Consider the following 16261-nt stretch of genomic DNA (forward strand, 5'->3'; position numbering starts at 1 on the left):
CTGGTGGCTCTGAGAGGTTGCTGCTCAGGGAAGCTGGGATTGGAGCTCTATGTTTGATACTTATTGCTGTCACATGTACAGGAGAACTGACGGGGTTTGGGAGAAGAGGTGAAGCGGGAACCCGAGGTGGGGAGGCTGAGGCTGGGAAGGAGACGCTGGAGGTGGTTGCAGGAGCCTCATCCCTCCCTCCCCCTCTGCCAGGTGAGATCTGTGGCTTCCGGCTCCATGGGTCTGGGGTGCCCTTTGAGGCTGTGATCCTGGACAAGGCGACGGGAGAAGGGCTGATCCGGGCCAAGGAGCCAGTGGACTGTGAGGCCCAGAAGGAGCACACCTTCACCATCCAGGCCTACGACTGTGGCGAGGGCCCTGACGGGGCCAACACCAAGAAGTCCCACAAGTGAGGAAGCCCTTGTCCCGGTCCCCTGCTCCAGGGCTCTTCTCCCTCCTCCCAAGCTGCTCACCATCCTCTGTCCATGCTGTCATTGATTAGCTACCGGCTCCCCTCTCTGTTTGTAGGGTTTAGAGACAGAGTCTTTGTCCTCCAGGAGCCTTCAGTCAAGGTGACAGAAACATGCAGTAGAACTCAGTGAGATCTAATCTTGGTTTTGCCTCTTATGACCTTGGGCAACTTAGCCCATCTGGATCTGCTTTTCCTTATCTGTCAAATTGGGATAATGATGATACATACTTTTTTTTTTTTGGTGAGGAAGATTGACCCTGAGCTAACATTTGTTGCCAATCTTCTTTTTTTTTTGCTTAGGAAAGATTGTTGCTGAGCTACTGTCGGTGCCAATTTTCCTCCATTTTGCATGTGGGTCACTGCTGCATCATGGTTTGATGAGTGGTGTGTAGGTCCATGCCTGGGATCCAAACCCATAAACCCCAGGCTGCCGAAGGAGAGCATGCAAACTTAACCATTGGGCCTGGCCGAGATACCTACCTCTTTAGGTTACTGTGAAGACGAAAGGAGGTGGTTTGTGTACAAAGCATGCACCACAGTGCCTGACACATAGGAAAGGGCTCAGTACATGGGGGTTACAATGAGGAAGAGGAAGATGAGTGCATTGAGCACACATCTGGATCCCTTCCAATTGCCCCATCAGTCTACTTGTATTGTGCACCACGCTCACACACATAACATACACATGCACAGCTCTACTTGTGTTGTGCACCACGCTCACACACATAACATACACATGCACAGCTCTAGGTTAGGGTAGGCAGGAGATGGCTAAGCATGAAAGAGACTGGGGCCCAGGACTCCTACGTCTGTTCCAGCTAACTTCTCATTTGAGAATGGGAGAAAGATTGGCAGTCAGGATTCCTGGGCCACTAAGAGGCACTAGCGATAAACCATTCTTGTGACTCAGTTTCCCATTTGGAGATAGGACCCCTGCCTCTGGACCTCCGGCACCTGGATCTTGGCTAAGGGCAGGGCTCAGCACAAAAGGCTTAGCTGAGCTCTGCTTGGCCCGCAGGTGCCCGAGTAGGGAGGGCCCACAGCCAACATGCACATCGCACATGCGTATGCAGAAGGCTGCACTCATCTCACACGTACGACTCATGGCAGATGACTTATGGCTTTTGAACAAATGCCACTTCCCCCCCCCATGGTTGGTTTTAATTTGGCTCTAACTCTGCAGATCTGACTTGTGAAGGAAAGACCTGCTGGGCACAAAATCCTCTGCCTTACCACTGGTCTTGGCACCACAACCTATAGCGTTCTGTACAGAAGTCATCAGCTGCTGGCCCCCGCTGGGGTTGCTCCTTACCCCTACATCAGTTGCTCTTTCCCTCGGCCCTCCCTCTTGGGGTGCCTGGTGCCCCAGGCGGCGGGGCTGAGCGTGCTGACTGCCCCAAGCTCAGGGACACACTGGCTCCCTTCTGCTCTGATTCCCTGTCTGGATCCCTACGGGTGCCTCTCGGCGAGTGTCTGGTATGGAGTATCGAGGCTGGCTGACTCTTCCTTGTTCCTCCTCTGCTCTGGCACTTGCAGGGCGACTGTGCATGTGCGGGTCAATGATGTGAATGAATTTGCCCCAGTGTTTGTGGAGCGGCTATACCGCGCTGCGGTGACGGAGGGGAAGCTGTATGACCGCATCCTGCGGGTCGAAGCCATCGATGGTGACTGCTCCCCCCAGTACAGCCAGATCTGCTATTACGAGATCCTCACTCCCAACACCCCCTTCCTCATCGACAATGACGGTGAGTGCAGCCCCTGCATCCCACATCCCTTAGGACACTCCAGGGCTGTGCTCTCCACTTCTCCTGCCTGTCAGATCCTCATTGCACACCCTCCTTCTCAGATGTGGAGCTTTTGTCCCAGACGCTTTGTTCCCCGCTTCCTGCTGCATAGTTCACCCGTGCCCAATTAGCTCATGAGCCCTCCCCTTGCCTCCCCGGGATTTCTCTAGTGCTCTTGACCTGCTCTATCCGCCTCCACCCACACCCCCACCTCAGGGAACATTGAGAACACGGAGAAGCTGCAGTACAGTGGTGAGAGGCTCTACAAGTTTACGGTGACGGCTTACGACTGCGGGAAGAAGCGGGCGGCAGATGATGCCGAGGTTGAGATCCAGGTGAAGCCCACCTGTAAACCCAGCTGGCAAGGTGAGGAGCTCAGCTCAGTGACCCATCTTGTGAAACATCTTTTACCTTGGTCTCCTTTTTTGTCCCTTTGACAATCATAGGGGCTAGGCTAGGAGGCAGGGGAGGGATATTTGGAGTCAGGCTTATAGCTCTCCACCCTGGCCGGCCATTTTCCTAGGAGCCTGAGACTGCCAGTGGAGTGGCAAGAGAGGAATGGATAGGAGGGGCTGACTTACCCTTCTCTCTCTGTCCACCGCCCTCTCCCTCTCACCCATGCAGGCTGGAACAAAAGGATTGAATATGCACCAGGCGCTGGGAGCTTGGCTTTGTTCCCTGGTATCCGCTTGGAGACGTGTGATGAACCTCTCTGGAACATTCAGGCCACCATAGAGCTGCAGACCAGCCATGTGGCCAAGGGCTGTGACCGAGACAACTACTCAGAGCGGGCACTGCGGAAACTCTGTGGTGGGTGTGCCTGCTCCCCTGCCGCCTCGCCCACCTCCCCACCCCAGGCCTGCCCCTTCCCACCCAGCCTCTGCCTGATCCTCCTCTGCCTGTTTCCTAAGAATCTGCCTTCTTACATCTTCCTTTGTCCATCCAGAGTGCATACATCCACAGTGGTTGTGGCAGGTAGTTAGCTCTCGTGGCCCAAAAAGCAAATAAATATGTCATTGGCAAAGATGCATAATTGTAGCACAAGACAGTTACCAGGTACTTTGTGGAACAATGGTAGGGAGAGATGAAGAGTTGGAAAAGGGGTTGAGTTAGTTGGAAAGCTATTCCTAGAAGAGAAGTTTATCCCTCTCTTGTCTTTGAAAGGCCAGAAGAGTCAGTGAGACTAGCTGTAGTCTCCATCAGTCTTCCCATCAGTCGCTCTTGCCCTGCCTGCTTCCCGTTTCCCCGCTCTGACTCTCGTGCCCTCTGGGGCTCCTGCAGGTGCTGCCACTGGGGAGGTGGATCTGTTGCCCATGCCTGGCCCCAATGCCAACTGGACGGCGGGACTCTCAGTGCATTACAGCCAGGACAGCAGCCTTATATACTGGTTCAATGGCACCCAAGCTGTGCAGGTGCCCTTGGGTGGCACAGCTGGGCTGGGCTCTGGGCCCCAGGACAGCCTCAGTGACCATTTTACCCTGTCTTTCTGGATGAAACATGGTGTAACTCCCAACAAGGGCAAGAAGGAAGAGGAAACCATCGTGTGTAACACTGTGCAAAATGGTGAGCCTTCCTCAGGGTGCTGGTCTGAGAGTGGGGACACTGGCTTTGTGTCCTGCCTCTATCACTGGGCAGTCTTTTACTGTGAATGGGTCACTTGCTCTCCCTCATTTGTAAGATGGCAATGTTGGGTTTGATGCTCCCTCAAATTCTGTGATTGACTCCCAACATGACAAGGTGAGAGCCTACTGCCCTCAGAGTGTAGTGGGACTGCTCATTGCTGTTCTCATTTGCAGTTGCTCAATCCCCCTGCATCCCACATGGAGTAGAGTGCCCCCAAATCTACTCCCATTAAAGCCCCTCCATTGCGATGGAAAGGCCTGGATAATGGTGTGCCCCATTCTTTCTCTTCCATCACCATCCCATCCTCCTGCTATAAGGGCTCATTGGCTCATCTCTAAGTACCCCTCCTCCCTCCACTGCAGTGGCACATCTTTCCAGGGAGGGCTCAGCTTTGACCTGCTCTTCCATTTCTGCCACTTTTCTGAGCTCATTTCTTTTGACCTGAAAAGGACTGTCACCCATGATGTTTGTATTAACCAAAGGACCAATAAAGATCTGGGTGGAAGCAGGCTGGCCAGTGTCCCCCTCCAGCCCCTTTCTCAGATGTCTGAGAAGCCCTAGTTGTCACCTGGGCTGGACTCTGTGTGTGTGTGTTTGTTTGTGTGTGTGTGTGTGTGTGTGAGAGAGAGAGAGAGAGAGAGAGAGAGAGAGAGACTGAGAGAGAGGAGACGCTAGAGAATGCAGGAGTAAGAGAATGCAGGAGTAAGAGCGCACCTGGAAGGAAAAAGAATCCAGTTCCTCTCCCTCCTGGTGCTTTGAACATGTACTTGCCTCAGGCCCTGTGTTTGACCCCCATCTCCACCCTCTCTCCTCAGAGGATGGCTTCTCTCACTACTCACTGACCGTCCATGGCTGCAGAATTGCCTTCCTTTACTGGCCTCTGCTTGAGAGTGCCCGCCCGGTCAAGTTCCTCTGGAAGCTGGAGCAGGTGAGCTGGTGCGAGGCTCCAGGGAAAGCTGGGTGATGTAACTTACTTTCAGGGAAGGAGGGTCCTAGGCAGGGCATGGCATTTTTGAGGTCGCCCTATGCCCCCTCTTTCATTCTCCACTTTCAGTTCCTGATCGTTGTACCCCCAGGTTCTCTTGTTCTCTTTTTCCAAGTCTTGTCTCCTGCAGAAAGCACTCCTGGACTAAAAGGAAAACAAATTACTACTAACGTCAAACCTAATCAACTAGCTCTTTCCCCCTGGTTTTATTTCATTTCCTTCTTATCTAGAACTTTAACAGTATTTGTCCCTGACTTCCAAGCAGTTAGCATGTTGTAATCAAGGATATAAGTAATTCTGAGGGACACAGATTGGGTTTAAGTCCTGCCAGGGGACCTTACTAGTCATAAAATCTTGGTCAATATGTTTAAACTTAAGTTTCTTTGACTATTAAATGGGGATAATAGGGATTCTGTATCCCAGGGTTGTTGTAGGATAAAATGATGTAATAGTCCTTTATAGACTGAAAAGCAGTCTATACATTTTAATTCTTAGTATTATTATCCATGATTATGAGGGACAAATAAAAATGGGCAAAAAAAAAGAAAAAGAAAAAATCCTCTCATGAGCCAACAATTCTAGCCTCTTCTTTATTCATTCTCCAAGCTGACCACAAGGACCAGCGGGGACTAATTTGAGGTTCCATCTCCTTCTATTTTTCTTGCAAGCCTTGGTGGAGTGGCTGAGTAAGCAAATGGCTGAAAAAAGGCAGGAAGTGGAAGAGAGAGAAGGGGAAATGAAGGGCCCAGAAAATCCACAAACTGGAGAATTGAGGGCTGTCTACAAAAGCTTTTGCTTTTTGTGGCATTCTTTCAAAGAGATATTCTGCCTTTTGCCGCTTCTTGATCTTTCCCCTACATTGCTAATATTGGTAACATTGCTCTTTCTATTTTTCTTTTATTTGCTCTTATTTATTCAGCAAATATTTATTAAATATCAATACCCTGTCATTCTGCTAGGTTCTGGAGATACAGTGGAGTATAAGATGGAACAAAATCTTTGCCTTCATTGAGCTTACGTTTTAGTTGGGGATCTAGATTTTTAAAAAGTAAGTAGAAATATAAGAATGAAAAATTGTGATAAATTCTCTGAAAGAAAAGCAAGGGACCAAGGTAGAGAATAGAGGGAGGCAAGGGGGGGGGGAGGAACTCAACTTTGGTCCCATGTTCAGTGAAGGCCTGACGGACGTGAAATGTAAGCTTGTCCTAAAGGATGAGAAATAGCTGTGAGAAGAGAGTGTTCCAGGCAGTAGGAAGAGCAGATGCAAAGGCCCTGAGGGAGGAAAGAGCTCAGCATGTTCCAAGCATGGAAAGAGGGCCAATGAGATTAGAGTGCAGTGAACAAGGGGGAAAGACTGGGTTTGAGATTGGAAAGGTGGGTAGTGATCAGGTTGTACAATGGACTCTGTCAGGTGGGGTTCATTTGGATTTTGTCCAATGAGAGATGGGAAGCCTTTTGAAGGGTTCAAAGCAGGGATGTGGCCTGATCAACTTTACATTTTAAGAAGATGACTTTGGCGACTATGGGAGGAATGTATTGGAGAGAGACATGAATATAAGAGAGACATGAGTGTAAGTATAGAGATAAGTCTGTTGCAACAGTACATAGGAGAAGATTGAGGATTTGGGTGATGTGTGTCAATGGAGATGGAGAGAACTGAACAGAAACCCACAGCTTTTAGTTCTGTTTGGCCTTAGGATCGACAGTACCCACTGATGGAGTGGACATGGAGGATGAGGGAGAGAGAAGGATCAAAGATGTCTCCTAGGTCATCCATTTGAGCAACTGGACGGACGGCAGAACATTTATTCTGCCCAGGGAAAACTGAGACGATGGGGAAGGGGTGTGGACTTCCATCTCACACGTGTGAAATGTGAGATACCTGTAAGACAACCAAGTGGTGAGCCAGAGCATTCACAGGAGAGTTCTGGGCTGGGATCAGATTTTAGAGTTGTCAGCATAGATATGGCATCTGAACCCACAGGCACAGAGGAGGTAACCCCTAGGAAAAGAGTGTACAGAGGAAAGGGAAGAGGGTCGAGGTTGAACCTTGAGGAATTCCAGTGTTTGGAAGTTGGTAAGGCAGAGAACTCTCTGCCTCTCATTCTTCTGACCATCCGCCACCCCGGCTTGTCTGATCCTGGAGAAACCGCAAAGAGAAGCATGTTTGTTTTAGTGGTTCCTGTTGGGTTACAGACTTAGAGGTTCCAGTGACATACATACATACATACATTTTTGGGGAAAAATGCATTCACAAAATAGTGTTACTCCTCTTAGAAATGTTTATAGTTTTAAAGGTTTACCTGAAGAGTGGAATTTTAGATACTAGGTTGGTGCTTGATAGATTTTGGGCAAGGATGTTACTCCTTGAACCGGGTAGGCAGCAATTCACTAGTAAACCCTATTGCTAGAACTGGGAATATGAGGGACTGGCCCCTGTCTTGCAGGAGATGGGGCAGTGCCTTGGTTAGTTCCCTCAAGATGAAGTAACCGAGGGATTCTTGCCCCATCCTCCTCCCCCAGGTCTGTGACGATGAGTGGCACCACTATACTTTGAACCTCGAATTCCCCACAGTCACACTCTATGCTGATGGCATCTCGTTTGACCCTGCCCTCATCCATGACAATGGTCTCATCCACCCGCCCCGAAGGGAACCTGCACTCATGATTGGGGCCTGCTGGGCTGGTAAGTCCTCCTGAACTTCTTAATGAAACCACTAAAGGTTAGAGCCTCCAGTGGCTGAGGATTGGTAAAGGAGCAAGGGCAGCCTGACCTTCATAATCCCCCTGAAGAAAGAGCTCTGGTGGAGGAGACCACAGCCCCCATAACTCCCACGCATTCAACTAATCATCACCTCTGACTTGGAGGAATTTCCTTCTCAGATTTCACCAGAATTTCTCTTTCTGGTCAGCCAGTTCATTCCTACTTTGTTCCATCACGATGGTGATTTCCACAGCTGGGTCCCCTGCAGGAGGCCAGTAACCCTTCAGAGAGTCATCAATCTTTCAACTTTTAAACTATTTCCTTTTTTTTTTCTTTCCTTCTGGGAGCCTTTGTGTGTGTGTGTCTTACCAGAGCCCTTGTCCTTCCTCAGCAACATATTTGGGGGTTTGTCTATAACAGAGAGATTGAGACATGACAAAAGAAGGGTTGGGACTCAGCTGAGAGATGCAAGTCCTCTGTGGGCAGGGTCAGAGCAGGCAAGACCTCTTCTTTCTGTCAATCTGGCCCCACAACCCTGAGCTCACTGCCACTTTTTTTTCCCTCCAGAGGAAAAGAACAAAGAGAAGGAAAAGGGAGGAGACAACAGTACAGACACCACACAAGGTACTCTGTGTATAAAACCTGGAGACCAGAGGGTTCTCATCTTAACTTTCTGTTCTGTGCTCCCTTTTCCATCGCCAGTCCTATCGCCTCACTATTTACTGCCTCACATGCCGCCAGGGTGCAGAGCCTCTGAGAACTACAGCAAGGCAGGGTTTCTTTGGAGACGTAAGGCCAGACGGAGCTTGGCTGGAGCCTGGGTGTTCCTTCCTGCCTACAGAGGAAAGTAAAGGAGTTCTCTTGCTGGCTTTCCATGTAGCAGAACGCAGGAGGCAGGAGTCAGTCACCCGTCAGGGAAGATCTGGGCATCTATGAAGCTCGCACACATTCATCCTGGTCTCCTTGCATGTCACTGTGAAGGTGCCTCTCTTGCAGGCTCCTCCTTTCCCTCGTTATGTCTCCTCTTTCCTCTCTTTGGTTTTGCTTTCCTTCTTCCCTTTCCTCCTCTCCTGGAAGCTTTTCTCATCTCTGTTGCTTCTATTTTTCGCTCTTCTCCTCCTGGTTTTATTCTGTCTTCTCTCTCTGCCTTCTCCAGTCTCCGCCTTAGCCTCGCTTCCCTCCTGCCTTCATCTCTCTTCTTTCCTTCTTTCAGTTTCTACCTTTCTCCTTTTCATTTTCTTTCTCAAGCCTTCTGCTTTTTCTGTCTTTTCCCTTTCTCTCAGCCCCCTTTGCTCCTTCTTTTCCTCCTCTCTTCTCACCTCCTCTCACCTCCCGTCCACTCCTGTGTTCCTCCCCTAGGAGACCCCTTGCCGATCCATCACTACTTCCATGGCTACCTGGCTGGTTTCAGCGTGCGCTCAGGCCGCCTGGAGAGCCGTGAGGTCATCGAGTGCCTCTATGCATGTCGGGAGGGGCTGGACTATAGGGATTTCGAGAGCCTGGGCAAAGGCATGAAGGTATCGTCCCTTCCTCTAGCCCTCTCCTTCCCAGCACGTCCCCTGGCCCCCACTCCTGCCCCACCTCTCTACCTCTGCTCCCTTCCTCTCCCGCCTCTGATCCTGCTCTCAGCCATGTCTATGTCTGGGGCCCAGGTCCACGTGAACCCCTCGCAGTCCCTGCTCACCCTGGAGGGGGATGATGTGGAGACCTTCAACCATGCCCTGCAGCATGTGGCTTACATGAACACTCTGCGCTTTGCCACGCCTGGCGTCAGGCCCCTGCGCCTCACCACTGCCGTCAAGTGAGTGTTGGGTGGGGCGGGCAAATCACGGAGCAGAGCCAGATGGTGTCAGAACTCCTTGGCCTTGGATGTCACCCAGGGCTAGGCACACCACCCTCATTTTGTGGCTGGGGAGACGGGGCCCCCAGAAGGACAACTGACCTGCTCAATTGACATAGCAATGTTGGTAGAAGAGCCTGGACTAGATTCAGATTTCCCCATAACCGATTTATTACTCTTTCCACTAAGCCACGTTTCCAGGATTTGGGGTTTTAATCTCTGTGCCTCTATGCTGATGTGTAAAGTGGGACAGAGAGGGTACTGGATTGGGAGCCGAGAGATCTGATATTACTTCTGACTCAGTACTAATTGCCTGGATGACCTTGGGCGAATAGATCTAGCTGTTTCACCTCTTTTAACTTTGGTTCATCAAACTCTTGCAAGGTCACATAGGATGATCTGAGCCTGGGGGTTGGCACCCTGTGGCCCCAGGGCTGAATCTGGTCTGCTGCCTGTTTTTGTAAATAAAGTTTTATTAGGACACAGCCATGCCCATCATTTGCATATTGTTTATGGCTTCTTTCCTGTGATGATGGCAGGGCTGAGTAGTTGGGACAGAGACAGTACGGCCCCAAAAGCTGAAGATACTTACTGTCTGGCCCTTCCTGGAAAAAGTTTGCTGACCTCTGGATTCTAAGTGAATGATTCTGAATTCTTTAAAAGAAAACTTGTAGATTACTTCAAGGTTTGAGTCTACTAGGTGTTTAAAAATATGGATTAATTGAGAGGTAATGAAAGCTGATAGTTAAGAACACAGGGTCTATTACTTACTAGCTTTTTAGCATTGAGCAAAGGCTATAAAGCAGGAATAACAATAAAGTCTAATTCACGGAACTGTTATGAAGACTACGTGATATAATCCAGATCCAGTGGCCAGCGGCGTGCCTATTCTGCGGATGTTGGCTATTGTTATATGAAGGCATTTTCACCCCTTGTCATGGTTTACAGGGCAGTTTTTAGGAGACACTGCCATCTATTGGGTGAATTACACAGTATAGCAGTCAGGATTCCTGAGTAAACATTCTCTTCTCCCCTACTCTGCCTCGGTTTCTCCGTAAGCTATATGAAAATGAACATCTCTGACTTGTCCCTATCCTAGGAAGGGTGGGTTTAGAGAGGTGAGGGCTCTCAGCCCTAGCCAGTGCCTGGGCATGGCCATCAGCCCTCACAATCAGAGCCCTGGAAGGCAGCGACAGGGCTTTTGGGAATGGTGTGGTCATGGCGTGGACCTGAAGGCCACAGGTAGATGAGGTCCCGTGGGTGTGGGTCAGAGCTGAGTGTGCACCCCACCATGGTCTAGTCAGGACTCTATTTGTTAAAGGGCTGCCATCCAGCTATGAAGAGCTTAATCTCTCAGAGACCAAGTGGTTGCCTCATCCGCTTTGGTCTGCTCAGGACCACTCAGAAGGGTGGGCTCTGTCTTTTCGCTTAGGGTGGAGCTCTGCAAGAGGCTGCCCTCAGTGGGAGGAGTTGATATCCTCTCTGTTAACTGGCTCATTTGAATTCCTCCTGCCTCTTTCAGGCCCAGGGAAGAGCTTATCCAAGGACTGGGAGCCTGACTTTGGTTCTTTAGTAGAGAGAAGGGGCCTTGTTGTTTTCTTTATGAGGTTAAGGAAGAGAGAGCTCTCATTTCTCCACTTTCAGGGCTTCCAGGTGGTTAGTGCTACCCTAAAACTTCCTCAAGGTGGTGGGAGAAAATATAGATGTGTGTGTGTGTGTGTGTAAGACAGAGAGAAACAGATACTTAGTAGCACCTCCCTTCTCTGATGCATAGCCTTGCCCTGGTCCGCGTGGCTTCCCTAACTTCCAATGTTTAGTTAGTTCTTAGACCTCTGCCTGTTTAAAGCCAGATTTATGCAACTATTCAGTCAATGCAGGTTTTCCCTAAGGGTTTTTTTGTGATCTCTTTCTTCGAAAGACCCTCTACTCGTGGCATTAACCCTTGAACAGATGGCTACAACATCTTTATCTTTAGCATTGTCCTCTTTCCATAGCTCTTGAATTTCTAGCTGCTTCCTATAACCTCTATCTAGATGTTCTGCCAGCACCTCAAACAAATGAGCTGAAGCTGAAGCAACGAACTTCAATGCCCAAACTAGCCCCTCCCCCTGAATTCTCTATTTCTGTAGTGGTGTCTTGGTCCTTGCAATCACCCGGGCTTGAAACCTCTGAGTCATCTTGGATTCCTCTCTGTCTTCATCCTCCATGCCCCATTAGTTGCCAGGTCCCCTAGATCCCTCCTCTGTGCCAGGTGTCTGGAGTCTGTCTCCTTCTTTTCCATTTCTGCTATTACCACTCCAGCCCAGGCTCTTATTACCTCTCACCTCGCCTATTGCCGTAGCCTCCTCACTAGTTGACCTATCTCTAGTATTCTAACTCAGTTAGTGAGTAACTGAGGCTAGGTTAGTGATCTTAAGTCAGGATTTTCATTCTCACACTCCCCTGATGAAGATGACGTCAATGACTTCCTCTCGCCCACTGTGTACCAATTGCACTCAGAGCCCTCAACCATCTGGCCCCAGCCTTTCCTGCCTTGTGTTCCTCTACTCTCCTTAGTATGCTCCTCACCTTCTGCCTAGCAAAGTCGTACTCTCCTTCAAAGGCTAGCTCATTTTCTACTTTTCTTGATTATCCCTACCCTCCCTTGCCAGACCTCCCATTCCCATCCTAACCAGAAATAACCTCTCCCTTTCTGAACTCTCATGGGTTTTCTTTGTTCCGTTCATATGAGGGTGACCGTGTTTGCCCTTGTTTTAAGAGTTGTGTGCCATATCTAATCTCTCCAGATCATTAGTGTCTTCAAGTCAGAGACAGCCCCCTCTTCCCTTTTGGGTTCCCTTTGGATTGCTCATCGCAGTGGGAATGTCTGTGGGAGCCTGTGCTCCAGGGTCAGCTGGGGTTGTTTCCCAAGAGGCTTTGATCTGGGCCTCTCTAAATGACAGTGAAGATTGTCTTAGGCCCCACTCCTTGTGGTAGAGGAACGCAGCAAGTCATAGGCATTGATAACTTCAGGGACTCTGAGCTCATCATATCTGCTGAGGCTGTGCCTTCTCATTTTTGGCTCCAGCAGTCAAGCTGGGCATGCTCAGGAGCACTAATAACAGTTGGCTCAGCACAATCATTTCAGTTAGCACAACCATATGGACCTTAGTCCTTGCTCCTGAATTACCAACTCCCCTGTGAAGACTGTTCGTTCAAGGGGGCACTTCTTTATAAATTTGACTGGCACAAACCCAGGCCCCATATGGTGGCTGTGGTTTAGTGGGAAGATTGTGGACTTGGAATGAGAAGAATGAGTTTGAGCCTTGACTGGGACACATATTTCTTGTGTGGCTAGGATGATTGACCTAAGAGCTTTGGTTTTTTTTTTTATCCCTATTCCGCAGGATTAAAATAAATGAGAAAAATATGAGCAAATGCTTCATAAACCAGCAAGTGCTATGAGGAGAGGTGTCATTATTATTAATTAGCAAAAGATGGGGCTTGAGGTGATCCTGGGGGCATGTTCCTGAGTGGCTGTGCTGTTGGTTGGTCTGGCCTGGCTGAGTGCTCTGGGGAGAGTTTGTCCTGGCCCCGAGATCAGTGAGGACTCATGGGATGGCCAGTGCAGGTCCGAGAAGGTCAGAGTAGCTCACCTACCAAAGTGTGTTTCTCTCATATTGAAGGGAATGAATGGAAGACACACCAAGGAGGAGGACATCCTTTGACATGCCCCCCTCACCCCATCCCACCCCACTTTTCTTGTTGAATATTTTTTGGCACATATCTGTCAGATATTGTAGTGAATACACTTTTTAATTTAAATCTCCTGGATAAAGAACTGTATATGTATATAGATTTTTGTAAGTTCAATTTGTAAAATAAAGGTTGACAGATGTTCTGTAACCTTGGGGAGGGCAATGGTGATGTGATCACCACGATAGGTCAAGGTTGTCTGACCTTCTGTCCCTGACTCTTTCCTGCTGTGGCATCCTCTCAGGAAAGGGTATCCCCCCTCCAGCTTTGCTGCTGGGGGTGGTCATGGTGGTGCAGAGACACTATCCCCCTTTCCTTCCCTCACCCTTCTTGACATAGGTGCTCTGTTGTAGAGGTGAAGGCCCAGAGGGATGAAACAGAATATGGATTATAAGGGAGAGAGTGTTGGGGTCACAAGCTGCCTCTCTTCCGCCTTCTCATACAGGTGCTTCAGTGAAGAATCCTGTGTCTCCATCCCCGACGTGGAGGGCTACGTGGTGGTACTTCAGCCTGACGCCCCCCAGATCCTGCTGACTGGCACTGCTCATTTTGCCCGCCCAGCTGTGGACTTTGAGGGACCCGAGGGGGTCCCTTTGTTCCCCGATCTTCAAATCACTTGCTCCATTTCTCACCAAGTAGAGGCCAAAAAGGATGAGAGTTGGCAGGGCACAGGTAAGGATAACCCCAGGATATCATCCAGAGAAGGGGCCCATGTCTGAACCAGTGTGAGGGAGAAAATCTGGGGCAGGATATGAGACAGACTTCGTACTGCATTTGCTTGATTAGGGCCATTCACCATTAGGACGTAGACCCAGTAGGAGGCCCATTACTCAAGAAGGAAATTGTTGAGTAATGATGTTCTTGAAAATGATGCTGACTGCTCTCAGAGAATGACCCTGGAAGGGGAAGAAGAATGGCCATGAGGTGAGCCCTTCAGCTCTGACCAAGATCCTGACTCTCTTCCATCCAGTGACAGACACACGCATGTCGGATGAGATCGTGCACAACCTGGACGGCTGTGAAATTTCTCTGGTGGGGGATGACCTAGACCCTGAACGGGAAAGCCTGCTCTTGGACATGGCATCCTTGCAGCAGCGAGGGCTGGAGCTCACCAACACGTCTGCCTACCTCACCATTGCTGGTCAGTGGGGCCTGAGAACTCACCTCTTCTGCCTTCCCCCATGATCAACTATCTGGGAAATCCAGAGGGTCCTCCTTCCAGGCCCAGGGATGTGGCCAAGTGCCATCTTCACCTTCCAAGCCTGGAAGATCTTCTGGCTTCCAGATTGTCCCTAGAGGAGGTGTGCCGGGGTTTAGGCTCCAAATGATTCTTCCTTCCTGCTTCTCTCTACAGCCAGGCTCATCGCCACTCCTGGTTCCTCTCCTCCTTTCGCTCAGTCTTCTCTGACCAGCTTTCTTATCATCTAGCTGTTTGGTAGTAGCCATCTTCTCTATCTCCCGTCTCACTCATCTTATGTACACACCATAGCTTTAAGTCAAGTGCTCGTCTCATAATGAATAGCAGTAATGATCTGGTAGCTTCCAAAGGAAGCCTACTCTTCTCCAAAGGACCCTCCTTAAGGGAGGGTGAGAGAAGATGGGCCTAACCAGTTCCCTCCTGTTTCCATTCCCTTCCAGAGCCTCACTGAGGACTTCTGTATTTCCCCCTCTCTGTTTCCCTCCTGCTTGTGCCTCCCTTCTATCTTGCAGGGTGTCCTTCTTTCCTTCTCTCCATCCCTACCCAGAAGCCACAGAGCTGTTAGAGAAGGGCAGAGCAGGAAATGGAGACTCCAGTCAGAGAGCAGGCAGTGGGGTGGAGGGGAGCATCTCTTCTGAGAACTCAGGTCACCCCCTGTTGAGGGGTGGGACTAACCGATTCTGCACTGGTGGGAGTCTGGGAGAGAGGGTCCTGTCCCAGCCTCTTTGTTGGCTCTTGCACTGAGCTGCGTCCTCCTCCTCTAGGGGTGGAGAGCATCACTGTGTATGAAGAGATCCTGAGGCAGGCCCGTTATCGGCTGCGACATGGAGCTGCTCTTTATGCCAGGAAATTTCGGCTTTCCTGCTCGGAAATGAATGGTCGTTACTCCAGCAATGAATTCATTGTGGAGGTACCTAGAGAGGTTCCTTCCTTCCACAGCTATCCCCCACTGACGAGAAGCCAGGGTGGAGTGGACTCAAACTGAGAGTTGGTGGGAATGGAAATTACAGCCTGGAGGACTCCTGGGCCTGGCGGTGGGTGGAGAAGGAGGAGAAGCTGTGGGGCAGTGGTTAAAAGGTGGGCTCTAGAGAGGTGGGGTCGAACCTGGGAGATGTGTGTGCCCAGTGAGCCCTCCGTTTCCCCAGGTCAACGTGCTGCACAGCATGAACCGAGTTGCCCACCCAAGCCATGTGCTCAGCTCCCAGCAGTTCCTGCACCGTGGTCACCAGCCACCGCCTGAGATGGCTGGACACAGCCTGGCCAGCTCCCACCGAAACTCCAGTACGTAAGGCTGCGCGGGGCCAGGCAGGGAGGGGCTGGTGGCAGGGAGTGGGCTGAGTGCTGGCATCCTCCCTCTCCACCACGGGGAGGGGAGGACAGGCATGGAGCAGTGCGGTCTGTTCCCTGTGTACCTGACTTAACTGGCGACTGTGTTCCGGTCCCCTGGTCCCCCTGGAGCGTTAACTTTCTCCCGTGAAGAAGGTGAGCCTGTGTCGTCGCAGGAGCACTCGTGCCTGGAATCCTAAAGTCAGTGTGGGGTTTAAGAACCTTTTTTTCCTGCTGCCCTCCCCTAACAATATCAAATTAGCCCTCAATCTAGGGATCCTCTGTAGTGAAGCTATCAAGTATTTATTTATTGAACACCTACTGTGTACTAGCACTGTCCTAAAGTGCTATTAGGAATATGAGAGAATTGTAGGATACATACAGTCTGTGTCCTCAAGGAGAATGTTGGTGCTATTATGTGTATAATTATGTGCTATCTATAAAGTCTTAAGACTTTCTACAACAGAATATGCAAATATGCAAAGTATTACATCCCGAGGGAGAGCTGCCCTCCAAAGGCCTCCTTCCCTGGCCGTGCTCCTGCACCAGGGATGAAGTGTTTTAATCCCCGATGTAAGAGTTGCTAAGTTGTAGAAAAACTACAAA

The 16261-nt window shown here is 50.0% G+C and overlaps 1 protein-coding gene across 5 annotated transcripts in view; it reads left to right on the forward strand.

Annotated features, from left to right (window-relative positions):
• The window catches only part of CLSTN3 (calsyntenin 3), a 33041-nt gene that overhangs the window by 10307 nt on the left and 6473 nt on the right, over nt 1-16261 (forward strand). For all 5 annotated transcript variants that reach the window (XM_008539145.2, XM_070620617.1, XM_070620614.1 and 2 more), the window contains 14 exons: nt 202-397; nt 1997-2205; nt 2461-2610; nt 2869-3054; nt 3526-3807; nt 4683-4795; nt 7376-7538; nt 8124-8180; nt 8916-9073; nt 9209-9357; nt 13577-13803; nt 14102-14272; nt 15094-15239; nt 15475-15610. In XM_008539145.2, coding sequence (XP_008537367.2) covers nt 202-397; nt 1997-2205; nt 2461-2610; nt 2869-3054; nt 3526-3807; nt 4683-4795; nt 7376-7538; nt 8124-8180; nt 8916-9073; nt 9209-9357; nt 13577-13803; nt 14102-14272; nt 15094-15239; nt 15475-15610 — 2343 coding nt within the window. The remainder of the gene's footprint in view (nt 1-201; nt 398-1996; nt 2206-2460; nt 2611-2868; nt 3055-3525; nt 3808-4682; nt 4796-7375; nt 7539-8123; nt 8181-8915; nt 9074-9208; nt 9358-13576; nt 13804-14101; nt 14273-15093; nt 15240-15474; nt 15611-16261) is intronic.

This window comes from Equus przewalskii, chromosome 5, assembly GCF_037783145.1.
Source record: "Equus przewalskii isolate Varuska chromosome 5, EquPr2, whole genome shotgun sequence".
Lineage (NCBI taxonomy): Eukaryota > Metazoa > Chordata > Mammalia > Perissodactyla > Equidae > Equus > Equus przewalskii.